General features: G+C 40.6%; 1 protein-coding gene across 2 annotated transcripts in view; it reads left to right on the forward strand.

Annotated features, from left to right (window-relative positions):
* The first annotated feature begins 4,283 nt into the window (after positions 1-4,283).
* Positions 4,284-17,956, forward strand: part of ARGLU1 (arginine and glutamate rich 1) — a 20,722-nt gene continuing 7,049 nt past the window's right edge. Inside the window, exons 1-3 of one of the 2 annotated variants that reach the window (XM_006759362.2) lie at positions 4,284-4,893; positions 12,468-12,693; positions 14,985-15,068. In XM_006759362.2, the coding sequence (XP_006759425.1) occupies positions 4,547-4,893; positions 12,468-12,693; positions 14,985-15,068 (657 nt within the window). In that variant the 5' untranslated portion in view covers positions 4,284-4,546. Of the gene's footprint in view, positions 4,894-12,467; positions 12,694-14,492; positions 15,069-17,956 lie in introns of those variants that run through there. The other variant, XM_015561075.1, reaches the window with a different exon arrangement.

The raw sequence follows: 17,956 nt of genomic DNA on the forward strand, positions 1-17,956 counted from the left end.
CCCCCTGATGGGCCCTGCTCTGTGAGTGACAGGGGGCAGCGCCCCAACCCCTTGATTGGCCCTGCTCTGTGAGTGACAGGGGGTGGTGCCGCAACCTCCCCGTCGACCCTGCCTTGAGTATGACAGGGGACGGTGTCCCAACCCGCCAATCGGCCCTACCCTGAGTGTGACTGAGGGTGGCATCACAACCTCCCAATTGCCCTGCTCTGTGCATGACAGGGGGCGGCGCCCCAACTCCCCAATCGGCCCAGCTCTGAGCCCGACCAGGGGCTGCACCTAGGGATTGGGCCTGCCCTCTGCCACTTGGGAGCGGGCCTAAGCCAGCAGGTTGTTATCTCCTAAGGGGTCCCAGACTGCTAGAGGGCACAGGCCGGGCTGAGGGACCCCCTCTCCCCACGAGTGCACAAATTTTTGTGCACCAGGCCTCTAGTGGAGTATAAAAACTTAAAATGCTTATAGACGTGTCCAAATTACACCCTAAACAGGTTGTAATAAACTCCTACTAACAGTTGTGTTTTCTCTGTGATGGCTTGTTTATATCCTTTGTTCTTTTTTTCTATTGACTTTATATTTCTCTTATTGATTATTAGAAACTCTTTATATACTAACTAGAGGCCCGGTGCACAATAATTTGTGCACTGGCAGGGTGGGGGGTGTCCCTCAGCCCCACTTGTGCCCTCTCATAGTCTGGGACCCCTCAGGAGATAACGACCTGCTGGCTTAGGCCCGCTCCCAGGTGGCAGAGGGCAGGCCCAATCCCTAGGGGCAGCCCTTGGTCGGGCTCAGAGCAGGACCGATTGGGGATTTGGGGCACCGCCCCCTGTCATGCACAGAGCAGGGCTGATCAGGGCGTTGGGGAGCTACCCCCGTCACACACAGAGCAGGGCAGATCAGGGGGTTGGGGCACTCCCCCTTGTCACACTCAGGGCAGGGCCGATGGGGAGGTTGCGGCTTCACCCCATCACACACAGAGCAGGGCCCGTGAGAGGATTAGGGCGCCGCACCTTGACACACACAGAGCACAGCCGATCAGGAGGTTGGGGAGCTCCCCCCTATCAGGCACAGAGCAGGGCTGATCAGGGAGTTGGGGCGCCTTCCCCTGTCACGAACAGAGCAAGGCGAATAGGGAGGTTGTGGCCCCGCCCCCTGTCACACACAGAGCTGCAGGGCCATCAGGGGGTTTGGGCGCTGCCCCCTGTCACGCTGATCCTGGGGCATGAGGCCTCACTGCTCCACTGATACCAGTGCTGGGAGGCATAGTACCCTTTTATTATATAGGATGATATTAATATCTTGCTTACTAAGTATTGCAAATATTTTCTCCCAAAGTTGTCTTTTATCTATGTATCTATGTAGATACATATATTAACCTATTGATTTATACCAGTGTTTCTCAAACTATGGTTGGTGGAATGCCTACACGAGAACTATGTGGACTGCTTCTTTAAAAATTGAGATTCCAGGGCTCAAGCACTATATGAAAATCTCTGTGAATAGGGTTTTGTATTTAAAAAAGACCTCCAAGCTGTAGAACCATTGTTTCATATTTTTATGTTTTACATGATTATATTTGAAAAATATTTTAAGCTTTTGAATATATTTAGATTTGAATCCATTTTATACTAGTTTTTGTTCCTGTTATGATACAAAAATCTAAATCAATTGTACCTTATTTTTAATACTTTATTTTAATTATGACAGCAGCATTTATTAATAAACCATGTTTTCACCAAATTAAAGCATTATCCTTATCATATATTAGATTGTGACATTCTCACATTCCTATACTACTTAAAAGAAACATCTCCTATTCTTTTCATAAAATACCATGCACTTATTATAAAGAATTCATGACATGCAAAAAAATACTAAGAAAAAAAAGCTTTTTAAAATTCAACTATTGCCTGGATGGTGTTGCTCAGTGGTTGTGCATCTACCTAGGAACCTAGAGGTCATGGTTCCATTCCCCATAAGGGCACATGCCCAGGTTGCATGCTTGATCCCCAGTAGGGGGCATGCAGGAGACAGCAGATCAATGATGTTTCTCTCTCATTGATATTTTTATCTGTCTCTCTCTCTCCCTTCCCTCTATTTATCTTCCTTCCTCTCTCTCTAAAAACCAATAAATTAAACAAAATTTTCAACTGTTCCCTGGCCAGTGTGGCTCAGTGGCACATACTTGGGTTGTAGGTTTAATCCCAGGCCCTGATTGGATTGTGTGTGGGAGGCAATCAATGTGTCTCACATTGATGTTTCTTTCTCTCTCTCCCTCTCCCTTCCTCCCTTCCACTCTCCTTAAAAAATCAATGGAAAAGTTATCCTCTGGAGAGGATTAACATATCTATATCTATATCTATATCTATATCTATATCTATATCTATATCTACATATAAATTGTAGCAGATTGAATAGTATGTCCCCCCAAAATTCATATGACCTGATTTGGAAATAGAGTCTTTGCAGATGTAGTTAAGTTAACATGAGGTCATAGTGGATTATAATGTGTCCTAACTTGATAATTTGCATTCATGTAAGAAGAGGACACACAGAAAATAACATGTGAAGACAGAGACTAAATGCCAAGGATTGTCAGCAACCACCAGAAACAAAGAGAGGGGCGTTGAACAGATTCTCTCTCAGAGCCTCCTAAAGAACCAGCCTTGCTGACATCCTGATTTTGGACTTCTGGACCCCAGAACTCTAAGTGGATATGTTTCTGCTATTTTATACCATCAGTTTGCAGTGCTCTAGGAAATCAATATACCAACTAATTGGAAAAACTGTCTTTAACATTTGATGGGCATCATTCCAAATGTATGTATATGTATGTGTGTGCATGTGTATAATATAGATAATAGATTGACATAAATATTTCCAGTATAATGGGGGTAATTCTATTCATTCTAAATTATTAAATGTTATTTTACTTAAATGTATCTGAAGAAAAAGAATTACATTATCCTTCTATTAAACTGATTATTTTCCTATTTATGTGCTAAAACCTTTGTGTTTAATTTTTTTTATAGGGCAAACCCTTACTACTCTTTTCTTTCAAGGTTTTCTTTATAATTCATGACTGTGTGATTTTCCATATAACATTTAAAATTAGTTGTGCCCTAACCGGTTTGGTTCAGTGGATGGAGCGTCGGCCTGCGGACTCGGGGGTCCCGGGTTCGATTCCGGTCAAGGGCATATACCTTGATTGCTGGCACATCCCCAGTGGGGGGTATGCAGGAGGCAGCTGATCGATGTTTCTCTCTCATTAGTGTTTCTAGCTCTCTATCCCTCTTTCTTCCTCTCTGTAAAAAATCAATAAAATATTTTAAAAAATAAAATTAGTTAATTGTAATTCATCCTCAAGAGAATTTGGCGCTTTGATGGAAATTGTGCTAATTTTGTCATTTGACTTGGAAAGAATTGGCATATTTTTGATACTGATCTTTCACTCAAAAAAGGGGCATTGGTTTTTATTTACTCAGGTCTTGTTTCTGACTTTCAACAAAGGTTGAGGGATTTCATCATCAGGATCTTATAACTTGTTAAATTTGATTCCAAAGTATTTTATAGATTTTGCTGCCATTGTGGAGAAAATTTTTTTATTTCACTTTTCATAGGTTATTGCTTGTTTAAAAGGACAGTAGCAGTTTGTTGTACTATATAGGATTACAGCTCACCTGGGTAGGGCTTGGTGGGGTTACCGGTTATGTGCAAGGATTTTGCACACTCCTGCTCTGCCACCTGCTAGCTGTGTGACCTGGGCAACTTTACCCTCTGGACGTCAGTGTACCCAATCCCTAAAATGGGAATTAAACACCTGTTAATAAATTCAAAGCATTTTAAACAATGGCACATGGAGGCCTATATAAAGCATAGGCTCCCGCTTATCAAAGCCTGTTTTATCTCCTGTAAGCCTCACAACCACCTCATAGCGTGTGGTTATCTCCACTGTACCAATGAGGAAGTTAGCTCAGCGAGGCAAGTCATCTGCGAAGGGTCACTCTGATGTAACTTAGGGCTGCCTGACAAAACCAGAGTCTAGAAAAATAAAGCAGTCAGTTCCTGCCAAGACACGATTTCGTTCGCACCACAGCGTATTAGGTTCATTCTTAAGGCGTTGGCATCTTACCAGAAAGCAAAAGTGTACTATTCTGAAGCCAGGGACTTCGGGCTCCTGCGCGTTGGGAGGGGCGCGGGGGCTGGCGGAAGGAGCCGAGCGCACTCGGAAATGCTCGCTTCGCCTTCGGCAACAATCGTCCGGGGGCGGGGCTGGCGCGACAGCGCGTTCCGCGCGGGGCATTGTGGGAAGGGCGGCCGGTGCAGCATCGGCTGCCATCTTAGTAACTCCGGGTGTTGCGGCCTTGTCTTTGGAGGTGGCCTTCGTGGCGGCCGTGCACCTGAGGGAGTGACGGAAAGTCAGCTGGCGGACAGTCTTCCTTCCCCCGGCTTCAGCGAGTCGCCAGCCGGCGTCCGGAGGCCCAGGCAAGAGCGTCCAGGCGCGTGCGGGGCTGAGGCCAGCGGTTAGTTAGGCACAGCGCCGCCCGGAAGGATGGGCCGGTCTCGGAGCCGCAGCTCGTCCCGCTCCAAACACACCAAGAGCAGCAAACACAACAAGAAGCGGAGCCGGTCCCGGTCGCGGTCCCGAGACAAGGAGCGCGTGCGGAAGCGCTCCAAGTCCCGGGAGAGTAAACGGAACCGGCGGCGGGAGTCGCGGTCCCGCTCTCCCCCCACCAACACGGCCGGGCCCCGGCGCGAGCGGGACCGGGAGCGCGCCTCGTCCCCGCCCGACCGCATCGACATCTTCGGGCGCACGGTGAGCAAGCGCAGCAGCCTGGACGAGAAGCAGAAGCGAGAGGAGGAGGAGAAGAAAGCCGAGTTCGAGCGGCAGCGAAAAATGTGAGCGCCCGCGGGGGAGGGGCGAGGGGGGTGGGGGGTCGGGATGAAGGCCGCGGCGGGGGAACGCGGGGACCCTCCGGGGAGCCTGGGGCAGGACATACCCGGGACTGGGCTGGGGAGGAAAATAGCGGGACTTGAGCCGGATAGGCGTAGAGGGGAGCACGCGATTTTGGCGCGAGAGAGGGTGGAGAGCGCAGGAAGCAGGGGGTGGAGTTCCGCGTGGGGCCGGGGAGCTGCGTGGCTGCGGTGAGCCAGCCCGGAGACGCGTGTGCAGGGCTGTTGCAGACCCGCAGGACGAGAGCAGGACGGAGCCCACCCGTGGGATGCCGATCGCCGCTGCCCACAGCACTGTTGCATTGCCGCTTACCCGTGGGACTGGGCTTCCCCGCAATAAGACACTTTTTAGGTCTATAGATCCAACAGTACCCCCTCAGCCTCCAATACATTCTATTTTAATGTATTCCTAGTAGTTTAAATGTCGCGGCTGCTGTTCCGTATTTGGTTTTGTGATGTGAGGTGTGAAGACAGATTGTACACATCTTAGGTGTGCATGCAGTACAGTCAGTTTTGACGCCGGCATGCCCCTGGGTAACACCATCCCAGTCAGTCTACTACTGTTTCTGCGAGCTGCTTTGGATGAGCTGCGAATTACAGGCTTCTGTGGCAAACTTCGGCCCAGCTCTGACATTCGTTTCCCCTTGTAGTGTACTTGATGTTGAGACTTTGATCGCGTGCAGGAAGTCTTGTTTGGGTGGGATGTATGCCTCAAGTATCTTTTGACTCAAGAATAGGTGTCAGTAATCCCAAACGGAGGGACTTTTGCGTTTAAAACGTAGCGTTTAGTTTCGGTGCTCAGCTCTGGGTATTCCTTTCCCACCGTTTGGTTGAAAGGTAGAGTTAGATAGGTTCACTTCCGCTATTGAACTGGCTGGCTTCCTCCGTTCTTCAGCGCATGTTTAGAAAATGCTCATGCGGCAGGGAATTTAAAATTTTCCTGAGACAGTTTTCCTCTAGTTTGTGGATACCAAATTGTCTGGGGGGGTTTTAATTTTTCTGCATTTAGGTTTGTATTATGTAGATTTTTCAGCAGAACCTGTTTCTAAGAGCAAAGTTATTGAGAGGTAGGGGCCTGGGACACTAATCTTACAGAGTATACAGTACCTGGAGAGGTGTTTTGCTGCATTCATTTTAAAATGTAAGCAATGCTTTCATCTTTCCTTTATTTTTCAGAACTGTCAGCGATATATATGAAAACCAAGTACAAGTAATTGTTTCTCAACAAACCTTGATTATATAGAATCCAGTTTTTTTGGTCTGGAACAAGATTAACTGTAAAGATGTATCTCTCAAATAACTATCAACAGATGAATATTTTTTAAAAGTACCTAAGATATTGCATACGTTTTTCATGTGAAAGCAAAGGAGACCTTCAATTCACTAAATACTTTACATTCACTAGAAAGCTAAGCCTTGTAGGAAAAGTGAAAGGAAATGTGGTATGCTAAGAATAGTTAGACTCATTTAGCAGTGAGCAACACATAAATAGCAGAGAAGTCCAAGGATGAAACTCAGAAAATAGAGCAGCTCTGTAATTCCAAGTTGATAGGAAAAGCAAACTACCTTTAGCATTTATAAAGAAAGGAATGGGCAGAGCTAGCATCCACCTGTACACTGAATTTGTGTGTCATACTGTGGGCGCTACTTAATATGGTTTAGTGTAGTGCCTTTGAAATAATGCAAAGGAAATAAGGGAAAGACCCAGGTTTTGAAGCCACAAGAATGGGCAGAACTCTTCTGTTTGCAAATCCCTATTGGTTAGTTCATTTATGTGCCTGGTAGTGTGCTAGGTGCTGTTAATATAAAGATTGACCCTCCCCCCCTTGCCGTAACCGGTTTGGCTCAGTGGATAGAGCATCGGCCTGTGATCTAAAGGGTCCCAGGTTCGATTCCGGTCAAGGGAGTGTACCTTGGTTGTGGGCACATCCCCAGTAGGGGGTGTGCAGGAGGCAGCTGATTGATGTTTCTCTCTCATTGATGTTTCTAACTCTCTATCCTTCTCCCTTCCTCTCTGTAAAAAATCAATAAAACATATTTTTTAAAAAAAGGATTGACTCCTCTCCAAGATCTTGATGTAACTGGAAGACATAGGTACAGATTCAGTGATAGTGATGTGACTGTAGAAAGGAAGAAGTATCTTGGATGGGTCAACACTTCAGTTCTACGGAATGAGTGGTGGATAAAAATAGAGATTGTCAGAGTAGGCCTACAAGGATACTTGAAGAGTAAAAAGGTGGATGTTAATTGTAACATGAAGTTCTATAAATACTAAAGTCATGGAGTAACTGGAAAGGTCAAGTCGAAGCTGGGGATCATGGGAAGGGTCTTGTATGCCATATTAAGGAGCTTGAATTTCACCCTAGAAACAGGAAAGGTTTGAAGCAGATAAATGACATAAGGCCTTTTATAAAAAATAAAAAAAAAATCCCTGATTGCTGTATAGGGTAGAAACTAGTTATAGTAAGTCCACACAGGAGTAGTAGGGGAGCAGTTGTGGGATTGCCAAAGAGAGATATTTAAACATTTAGAACAAACAAAATTGGATGAAACATAGGGAGAGAAAGCAGTAATAATGTTGGTTCATGTTTATATTGTGGCTATTACATCTCAGCCACCGAATGTTTAACTACTGTGTCTCAGACACTGGTTAAAATGTCAGAAACCCAGTGGAGAGGGATGAGGGAAAGGGAGTTTCCCTCAAAGGGAGTTTCTATTTCACACTTTCACTGTGGACACTAATTTTTGGATATAGTCAGTTTACACAACGTTGATATAGGGACAAACCTGGGGGAACCTTAAGAGTGGAATGACCCCTGGAGAGAGTGGAAAAGAGTTCCAGGGATTGAAAGAACCTAAGGGAATGTTTGTATTTTCAATTGGGTTGGGTGGAAGCTGAGAAAAGGTACCAGAAGAATGCCTAGTGTCAAGTGTACCTTCAAGAGGTCCAGTGTGCAATGGAGAGAGACAGCAAAATTAGAATCTTCTGTTGGGCTTAAATAATTAGAAAGTTTGTGGTAAGGATGGAAACCAGATTGCCTTGCCATTTTAACAATTCTGAGGCCTTGAATAAATCACCTACCTGTAAGTTTGATTTCTTATCTGAAACGAAGATACTTGTCTTGCTTATTGTGAAGATTAGAAATTGTGCATTTTAAATTATCAAAACAATGGCATATAATGGGCCTCAATAACTAATGTTGTTTAATATAATTTATGTAAATGCAGCCATATTGAGCCTGGTGAATTTAAGAAGTGATCTTACAAGTTACAATCTTAATGCAATAAAAGGCAGACCTTTAAAATTTAAAAAGATTTTTCCCCCTTGTTTTTGCATAGCATACTATGCCATAGCTAATTCACCTGGTTCAAAAGCTCTGCCTCTCCTCCCCGAGTCCGGGTCATTTAGTGTGAATCCCTCTCTGCCCTTCCCTGCACCTTTAGTGTGTTTTCCTATGGTTATCTTTTGAGATGCTGTATGCATGTTATATTAACTGATGAAAAGTGGGCAGCTGAAAATGACTTGCAGCAAATCAGGAAAATGGTAATTGGCTATATCTAGATTCCAGTAGGCTTAGTGTTTAACTGCATGACCAGTCGGGAGCCTGCTAAGTTAGAATATCTAAACTGAACATGGGATCTATATGAGTGACTATTTGGAAGGCTACTTGAACTTGTTGTGAAAGCAGCATTTGTAAGCAAATTTAGTAGATGGAACTATGTATTTTGGGGAGGTGAGGGCATCAGGACATACAGTCTAGCTGGTAAGATTTTTATGACTTTTTATGAATTTTTAAAATAATTATTTTGGTATTTAGATTGTTGTGTATGCCTTTGTCTCTCACTTTTGTCCTGGAGAAACAATGACGGGTAGTATAGTGCTTAAGATCATTAGCTTTGGAGTCTACCCAGATTGAGAATCACCTTTTAGCTCTTTCAATGAGGTATAGCCAAGTTAGTAACCTGCTTAGCCTCAGGAACCATTAAAGATGTATGTAGATGACATGGTATATAAAGCTGTTGGCAGAGTATTTGGTACCTAGTCAATACTTAGTAAATGTTGTTTGGTAATATTATGAAAGTAGTTCTGAGAAGTAAGCTCCTAGGGTTGAGTTCATACATTTTAAAGACATTTTAAAATAATGTTTTAAACTGCTATGTACAAATTCATGATCTCCTTTAACTGTTGTTTTTCTGGGCTCTTGATATTTTAATAGTTGCTATTTTAAAACCAATTGTGACTAGTGTTTTTAAAACACCTGAGATCAAGGAGACCTAATGTTACCCCACTTCCATTGAAAAACTTGAAGATTTTGATATCTCTTTCATCAGTGCCCCAAAATCTAGGCAAGAAAATGGACTCTGCAGAAGAGCCAGAGGAAAAGATTAGATAAAAGGACATCAAGAGACTGACAATTCCTATGGCAAAAGTGGGAGGGAGTAGATAGACAATGATATTAGATGATACATCTTTTATAAGGTAACAAAAGTGATTGTTTTACGAAAGTTGCATTGCCTCATGAGTTGGTGTAATAGCTACTTTATCATTGATTATGGTAAATTTGTCATCAATAAAGATTAACTCATGCTTAATTCAGTTGTACAAGTGCCCTTTGGTTTTCTGAATTCAGTGTTATGGGGAGGAGAATTAAAGCAATATTACATTTTAGCTTTTCAGCACTAGATCTAAAAATTGATTAAATTTTTTTTTCTGATTTACTAGAGTAGCAATTTTAACCTTACCAAGAATAACAGCAACAACAAAGATTATGTTCTTGATAATATTCTGTTGTAGGGGTGTAACCTTCCTACCCTGTCTCCCGGTTGGACACAGCAGCAAGGCTTAATTATAGTCATGGTGGGCTGCTCTGTGGCTCCTCCAGGAACAATGGGAGATACGCAGCCTTGTGAGAAATTCTGTAAGGCCATTTCTCATCCTCCCTGTTTTAGTTGAGCTTGGGACTTTCCACTTGCCCTCCCCTTCAGGCTATAAAACTGCTGAGCTGTAGTTAGAATTTAATTCTTAGCAGCAGAGCAGCCCACCACCTGTGCTTGTACCTGTCACCCAGCCCCTGTGGTTTGGCATCCATCAGCAGGAGCAGAGACCTGGGGGAGCTAACACCATGCTAATCTGGCTTTTGTTGTAAGTGATAAATTGAATTTATTTAGGCTCTTTTTCTCCTTACTTGCTTGCTAACATACATATCTTTGGAAATGAGGCCCTATTAGCCCTTGTGCTATTGCTATTACTTAAGGACTGGTTGACAAAAACCCTGAATCTGTATCAGGTCTTTTTACCTTTACCAAATTTCTAAGTTAATTTGGCAACTTTTCTATTGATAAGCTAACCAAAGCTTTATCCTGTTCTTTTCCTTCTTTTTTACTTTACATGGAAAATTTTAATTGGAACTTTTTACATTGTCCTTCCTTTAAGAGTTGAATTGTACCATTATAAAGTTTCTTCTTAGGCTTTTCTAATTTATTAACTGCATAAGGACCAACTAACAAAATATGTATATATGGGTGTGTATACTTTTAAACTTTGTGTTATGAAAACTTTCCAACTTAGTGCAAAAGTAGAGAGAATATTATAAGCTTAATAAATCCATCATCTAGATTTAGCAGCTGTCAGTCTTCCTTGTTTTATCTTTTATTATTTTTTTCTGGATGAAGTAGATAAACAAATTTTCGATTTGAAATATAGTTTAATTTCCATTGAAATTGCTGCCTGATTTCCTTTAGACATTCCTAGCTATTTTTAATGTTGGGGTAGGTATCTGTTCTCTTATTGAGCTGCTATAAGGTTTATACCCTAATGCTGTATTTTTATTGGATATTATAAAGGAGTAAAAGAAAACTCCAATTAGAGCATGTTAGGCTTTTGTGCCTTTTTAAAATAAAATCACTAATGTGGTGGGGAGTAGTTATTTTTTAAAAAAGCAACACAACATGCCGAAACCGGTTTGGCTCAGTGGATAGAGCGTCGGCCTGCGGACTGAAGGGTCCCAGGTTCGATTCCGGTCAAGGGCATGTACCTGGGTTGCGGGCACATCCCCAGTAGGAGATGTGCAGGAGGCAGCTGATCGATGTTTCTCTCTCATCGATGTTTCTGACTATCTCTCTCCCTTCCTCTCTGTAAAAAATCAATAAAATAAAATAAAATAAAAAAAAAAGCAACACAACAGTGTGGGGATGTCCAGAGGGAAGGAAGGGTGGGAGCTGGGTAGAGGTGGGCAAAGTGGGGGGAAATGGAGGCATCTGTAATAGTGTCAGTAATAAAAATAAAGGTAAAAAGGGAATTAAAAATCTTCAAAATAGATATTTGAAATACGTAGAAATTTGGAAGAAGTTATGCTTTCTCAAGGAGCTGTTATCTTGACAGAAAAAAAATGTAGAGATTTTAAATGCAAAGATATCTTTCACATGAATCAGAATGTGAAAGGTAAGTCAGTATTAAGATGGTATCACTGTAGTAACAGGAATTGAGAATGGAAGTGCTAGAGTGGAAATTGAATCACCCCCCAAAATATAGTTGAAGTGGATTTGGGTGTTTAATGCTCACTTTATTAAAGAAACCTTTGAAATTAATTTTAATATATTTCCAGTCTCTCAAAATATTGTCATTTGGTGTAATCAAATCAAGATATGAGGTCTTTTTTTATGTTTTGGTTTTCAATTCAACCTAGATATGTGTGAGGCAGTCATTGGACACCAGTGGTATAAAACAAGGTTTACACTATACTGATTTGATAAACGGCAGTACTTTCAATGCAGAATTTTATTTTAAGTAAGTTGATTCATAATATCTAAATGGAGTTAAATTAAAACAGTATTTGGTTCATTGGGCTTTTTAATAGAACTGATGATATATTTTTTATCCACTTTCCATCTCTAGAAGAACTTTTAATTGAAAACCAATTAAATAAAGAAAAGATATAATAAAGTTCAGAATCTAAATAAGGTATATTTTCACTAAAAGTTATACAACTATTGCCTTGGCACTCTGAAACTCTTTGAGTCTGTCTTCTGACTTTGCCTGGAGGGTAGAAGAGGGGAATGAATTTTGCCGGTCTGAATTACTAGTAATTGCTACATAATGATTGTTCCTGACTTCTTTGAGGCTCAACCCTTAGACTGGGTGGATTGGCAAATGAGCAAGTCCATATACTAGGATTTACAGTTTGTCTTTTCATTGTAAAGTTGATAACAAAAGTGGATTTCCTGTTTCACATTTGCTCTACAGTTCTAAATAAAAACTGGTGAATTAAGCTTTTGTATGTACTGTACTGCTTTTTTAATTTCAGAAAGTGATGGAAAAAACCATGCTTTTATGTTTATTTGAATTTCTGTATCACTTAACATCATGGTTTCTATTATATCCTTGAATGTTGCATGAAAATGAATTGTAAAATCATAGAAACCTGTAATCAGGCTCAATGTTTTACAGATTTATAACTAGTTTTAAATTTTAGGTTTATTTCTTATATTATCTAAGTCATTTTTTCCATTTTGTTTGCTAGCCGGCAGCAGGAAATAGAAGAAAAACTCATCGAGGAAGAAACAGCACGAAGAGTGGAAGAATTGGTAGCAAAAAGGGTAGAGGAAGAATTGGAGAAAAGGAAGGATGAAATTGAGCGAGAAGTTCTCCGAAGGGTGGAGGAAGCCAAGCGCATCATGGAAAAGCAGTTGCTCGAAGAACTCGAGCGACAGAGACAAGCTGAGCTTGCAGCACAAAAAGCCAGAGAGGTAACGCTCGGTCGTTTGGAAAGTAGAGACAGTCCATGGCAAAACTTTCAGTTTTGGGTGTGCCTCCTGCTCAGTTCAGAAAGAGATGGAATACAGACTAATTCCTTTCTCATCTAAACTTAACATTGCTGCGAAAGTTAATTTTTTAGCTATTCAGAAGTGCTGACTGATATTTAAAAGTTATTTTCATAAAACATATTCAAGGAAACTTTTTGATTTAATGGAACTGGCTTACATATTTGAGAAGTGTTTGAAACTTTTGCCATGGCTGCAGGACTTACATTCTTTTTTGGGAGGGTGGGGGGACACAGGGAGTTTTAAAGGGACAAGGTTAAAAATCCACCTGTGGTTATGTATTCTTTTCTGTTTATCGTTCTTATTACCTAGACTGTGAGAGGCTTTTTGCCTTCAGTCAGATTAAAAAGAGCAGGGCCTAACATTGAGTGACGAGAGCACCTGCTTTTGATAAATAGGTTTTCTTGCTCTTTTTTCTCTTCTTTTATCCCTCATCTCCTGCCCCAAATTCTGCCTCAACACCATGGACTAATTCTAGTGTTTTGATCATAAGGCCCTCCATTTTCCTAATGTGTTTCAAAGAATCTTTTTAGGAAAAATGTCCATATTATTCATCCACTTTTTAGTATCTACTAACAACTCCTTTTTTTCTCTAGAGAGTTATGAAGGAACAGGTTGTCCTTGTCTGGAGTCAAGCTAAACACATGATTTGTTTTATCAGCAGCTGGAGCAGAAGTTGAAAATGTCTTTCTGTGAGACAGTAATTTGCTACTGAAGCTTTATGGCTTATTTGCACTGATTACTCCAGGATCCTAAAACTTGTTGAAAGTCTCTGAAACACACTCAAAGCAAATTATTTTACAGCACTGAGTGTCCCTCAACATAGTTTCCATAGTGAATATGACTTCAATTGGTGTGTGCCACTGGAAATCCTATAGTTATATTTTCTTGAATTTAAATATTTGACTCAAAATATATGCCTCATTGTCATTTTTAGTCCTGGCATTATTGTGGACAAATTGACATTAATCTCTGTTTTGAGTAAGCTTAGCTTTTCAAATGTATTTTCCCTTGTGCTGTCTTTAACTACATATATACATGTCTGTATTTGGTGGATATCACAGACTTGATGCAGTTGAAAGTATGAAATTTTTGTATCAGGGCTTTTAATTATGAAGATATTTTTGGAGTAATGGTGCTGTGTTGTAGCGAGTTATTAATCATAGGAAGATTTTTTTCTCTTCATGTGCTTTTTGTTTCATATTAACAATATTTTTTTTTAACACGGACACAACCCTCTGCCAGTCTTTCCAAATATTAAAATCATTTGAATATGTCTGCTGTGATCTTAACACTGCCCAAACCATCGAGCAATCTTCATATAGTTTGCATTATAAAAATCTCATTAAATTTTCCAAGAAAAAATAAACTACAGAATTTTATTTCCTGACTATGCACCCCATGGATTCCTGAATTTCAGTTCAGACTGTAGATGACAAGATAAGCTGCCTTTAGAAATTGTCAACATCTGAATGTTAAGTCCATTTTCCCCATGGAAGAAGCCCTTAGTTCCATGAAGTATGGATTACCATTTGTATTTTTCACTAACAGTAAATGTATTTTTCTTATTAATTGTTTGCCTTAGGAATGATGAATTACATTTTTTGTTCCTTCTTACCATAAACATCTGCATTCCTCAGCTCAGCCTTCCTTGTATGTTGTTTATAAATGGTTGAGCTGCTGATGCAGGTATTGCCAAGCTAACAGTACAAATCATTTTAAAGAGGAAGCTGGCGTGTATGGCAGCCGAGGAGCACACTCTGCAGGACACTGGACAAGACAGTAAATATTCAACTTTTAATGCTGATTAAAGGAGTATAGGTAAAGAATACGTAGGTATACATAATTGGTGAGACAAATATTCACTTTATTTATATTTTATATTATTTTTTTTTAATTTGGTAAATACTATTCCAGTTTTGTTAGTTGTCCTTGTTGATTTGTGTGATATTAAAGTACTAGTAATAATTGCCAGGAAACTATCAATTAGGGAGGGTTTAGTCTGTTGCTGTTTGGACTGGGAGGGATGATTGAAATTTAGGGTTAGAAACAAATTTTAGTGGCTGCACAGTTTATCATTTGTCAGACAGAAGGTAGCTTTATATAAAGCTACCCTGTAAATCAGATCAAAAAAGTTCAGAGGAAGATTAGTAAATATTTATCAATAAAATTAAACATTTTATTTTTCTAACATCTTAACATGTCCTCCCCTTTAGGAGGAAGAACGTGCAAAACGTGAGGAGCTAGAGCGAATATTGGAAGAGAATAACCGAAAAATTGCCGAAGCACAAGCCAAACTGGTATGTATAAAGCATACATGAATAATATTTTTTTGTTTTTTCTGAATTTGTTGAATAATTTTGTGCTTTATGATTATTACTAGTGTCCTGGTGCACGAAATTCATGGGGTGGTGTCCCTCAGCCCAGCCTGTACCCTCTCCAATCTGGGACCCCTCAAAAGATGTCCTACTGCAGTTTACAGGGATCAGGCCTAAACTGGCAGTCGGATATCCCTCTCACAATCTGGGACTGCTGGCTCCTAACCACTCACCCGCCTGCCTAATTGCCCCTAACTACTCTGCCTGCCGGCCTGCTCACTCCTAACTGCCCCCTGCTGCTGGCCTGCTTGGCCCCAAATGCCCCCATGTCAGTGTGCTCCCCCCCAACTGCCCCGCCTGCTTGCTCCCACCTTCCCTCCACACTGGCCTGCTCGCCCCCCCCAACTGGCCCCCTGCTGTTCTCAGGGTCATTTTAAGGTATTTGAGGCAAGAGTGGAATAGTTGACTAGAATGTAGCTATTGTGTTCCACAGTAATATATTAGGGGACCATCTAGATCAGCCATGGGCAAACTACGGCCCGATCCATTTGAAATGAATAAAACTAAAAAAAAACAACAAAGACTGTCCCCTTTTATGTAATGATGTTTACTTTGAATTTATATTAGTTCACACAAACACTCCATCCATGCTTTTGTTCCAGCCCTCTGGTCCAGTTTAAGAACCCACTGTGGCCCTCGAGTCAAAAAGTTTGCCCACCCCTGATTTAGATATTCTAATTAATCTGAAGAAAATTCTGAAATTTGCAGTTGTTTAAAACCGGTTTCCTGGAGAAAATTGTACTACCTTCATTCCCAATTTTTTTATTTTTTATTTTACCCTCATTCACACTTCTGTGCCTGAAATAATGAAAACAGTCTTAAAAGTATTTAAACCACCTAATAAGCAACATTTCACTTTGCATTAGTTGCCTTGTTACCGATTGCTAGACAGAATAGATGGAATATATATATGTATGTATGTATATATATATATATATGTGTGTGTATATATGATAAGTGTACCAGATTAGTAAATTATTTTTCCTATTCCAAGTTTATAATCTAACAAGTATGGAGAATCAATTAATTATAACATGATACAGAGATAGAAAAGGTGATATAAAGCAATTTTTAAATTTTAAAGAAGCCAACATAAGGATATTGAGGTAATTTTTTTCCACTTATTTATGCATTCATTGGTTGATTCTTGTATGTGTCCTGACCGGGGATCAAACCCCCAACCTTTACGTATCGGGACAACATTCTAGCCAACTGAGCTGTCTGGCGAGGATGAAGTAATTTTTTAAAAATAGAAAAAAAATTGATGAAAAAGAATGCTAGAATTAAAAGTCTATGGACATAAATATTCCAAAAACCAAAGGATAATCAGACATTTCTGTATAGGGGAAAAAAGCATTTTCATCATGAACGTGGCATATGGGTGATTCTACTTCCAAGTAAAAGTATAAGTCGGAGATAGAAGGGATTTTACTTTAGGATGGATGAGGGATTAGTGCTATTTAGTACCCAGAATGAAGACATGGCTCAAAAGAGACTCTTGGTTCTAGATGTCTAAAAAAGTTTTGTCTATTTAGAAATGTGTTGAAAATCATACAGCCATAGGAAGACATTTGCAGCTAAGTCATACTGCTGCCTGGAGGGGGGAAAGCAAGTTGCAAGATCTAGTTAAGTGGTTTAGAAAAAACAAATTCTGTGACTGTTTATAAGGGCACTGAAAAAGATCTGGGATGGTATTAGTAATTAACAGTGGATCTCATTGAAGGTGGAAGTGAAAGAGAACCATAGAAAATGTATCCATGGTTGATAAGAATATAAAAAAGTTAGAACCTTGGGGGTAGTTGATACTAAAGCAGGGGTGGGGAACATCCAGCCCACAGGCCATATAAGGCCTGCAAAATCATTTCGTCTGGCCTTGCCAAGGCATTAAGGGTTAAGTTAATTAAATGTTTGGCCAAATATAGCAGGCTAGTTTTTAAGTTGATAATTTTGCATGGCCCCCAAATGATGTTAATAGATATCCAAATAGCCCTTGGCACAGAAAAGGTTCCCCTTGTTTTGAAGCATGGTTTTTTAAAAAAGATACTGTGCCCCCATATAAGAGCCAATGCTGGAAATACCTTAAGCAACTTAGTGAGCACAGTAAAATGAATTCTTAGTTAATATCACTGTCCTGGTTTTTTTGAAAGCCAGAATGGAAGGGGAAGACTTAATTCTGCTTTTTCAGTAAAAAGACCTTAAAATCTGCTTAAGTAGAAAAAGCAATACAAATGGATTGGAGAAGGAGTCACTATAAGATATATCGCTACTTATCAGTAAGTAGTGGGTGGGGAAAAAATAGGTTTATAGGTCATGTAAAAATAATACAGTAATAATACAAGAATAAACTTGTTTTGTGTACTCACTACTATAAACATACTTTTTAAAAAATGTTTTTATTGTTTAAAGTATTACATGTCTCATTTTTCCCCCAGTTGACCCCACCACCGCCACCACTCCCACCCCAGAGGGCAAGCCCCACCACCACAGTGTCTGTGTCAATTGGTTATGCTAATATGCATGCATACAAATCCTTTGATTGATCTCTAACCACCCGCCTTTCTCCTCCCCCCGCCCCTCTTCTCTCTGAGGTTGGACAGTCTGTTCAATGCTACCTTGTCTCTGGATCTATTATTGTTCATTCGTTTATGTTGATCATCATATCCCACATTTGAGCGAGATTATGTTATATTTATCTTTCTCCAATTGGCTTATTTCACTTAGCATAATGCTCTACAGGTCCATCCATGCTATTGCAAACGGTAAAAGTTCTTCCTTTTTTATAGCAGCACTAGAGGCACAAAATTCATGCC

The sequence above is a fragment of the Myotis davidii genome, unplaced genomic scaffold (genome assembly GCF_000327345.1).
Source record: "Myotis davidii unplaced genomic scaffold, ASM32734v1 scaffold816, whole genome shotgun sequence".
Classification (NCBI taxonomy): Eukaryota; Metazoa; Chordata; class Mammalia; order Chiroptera; family Vespertilionidae; genus Myotis; species Myotis davidii.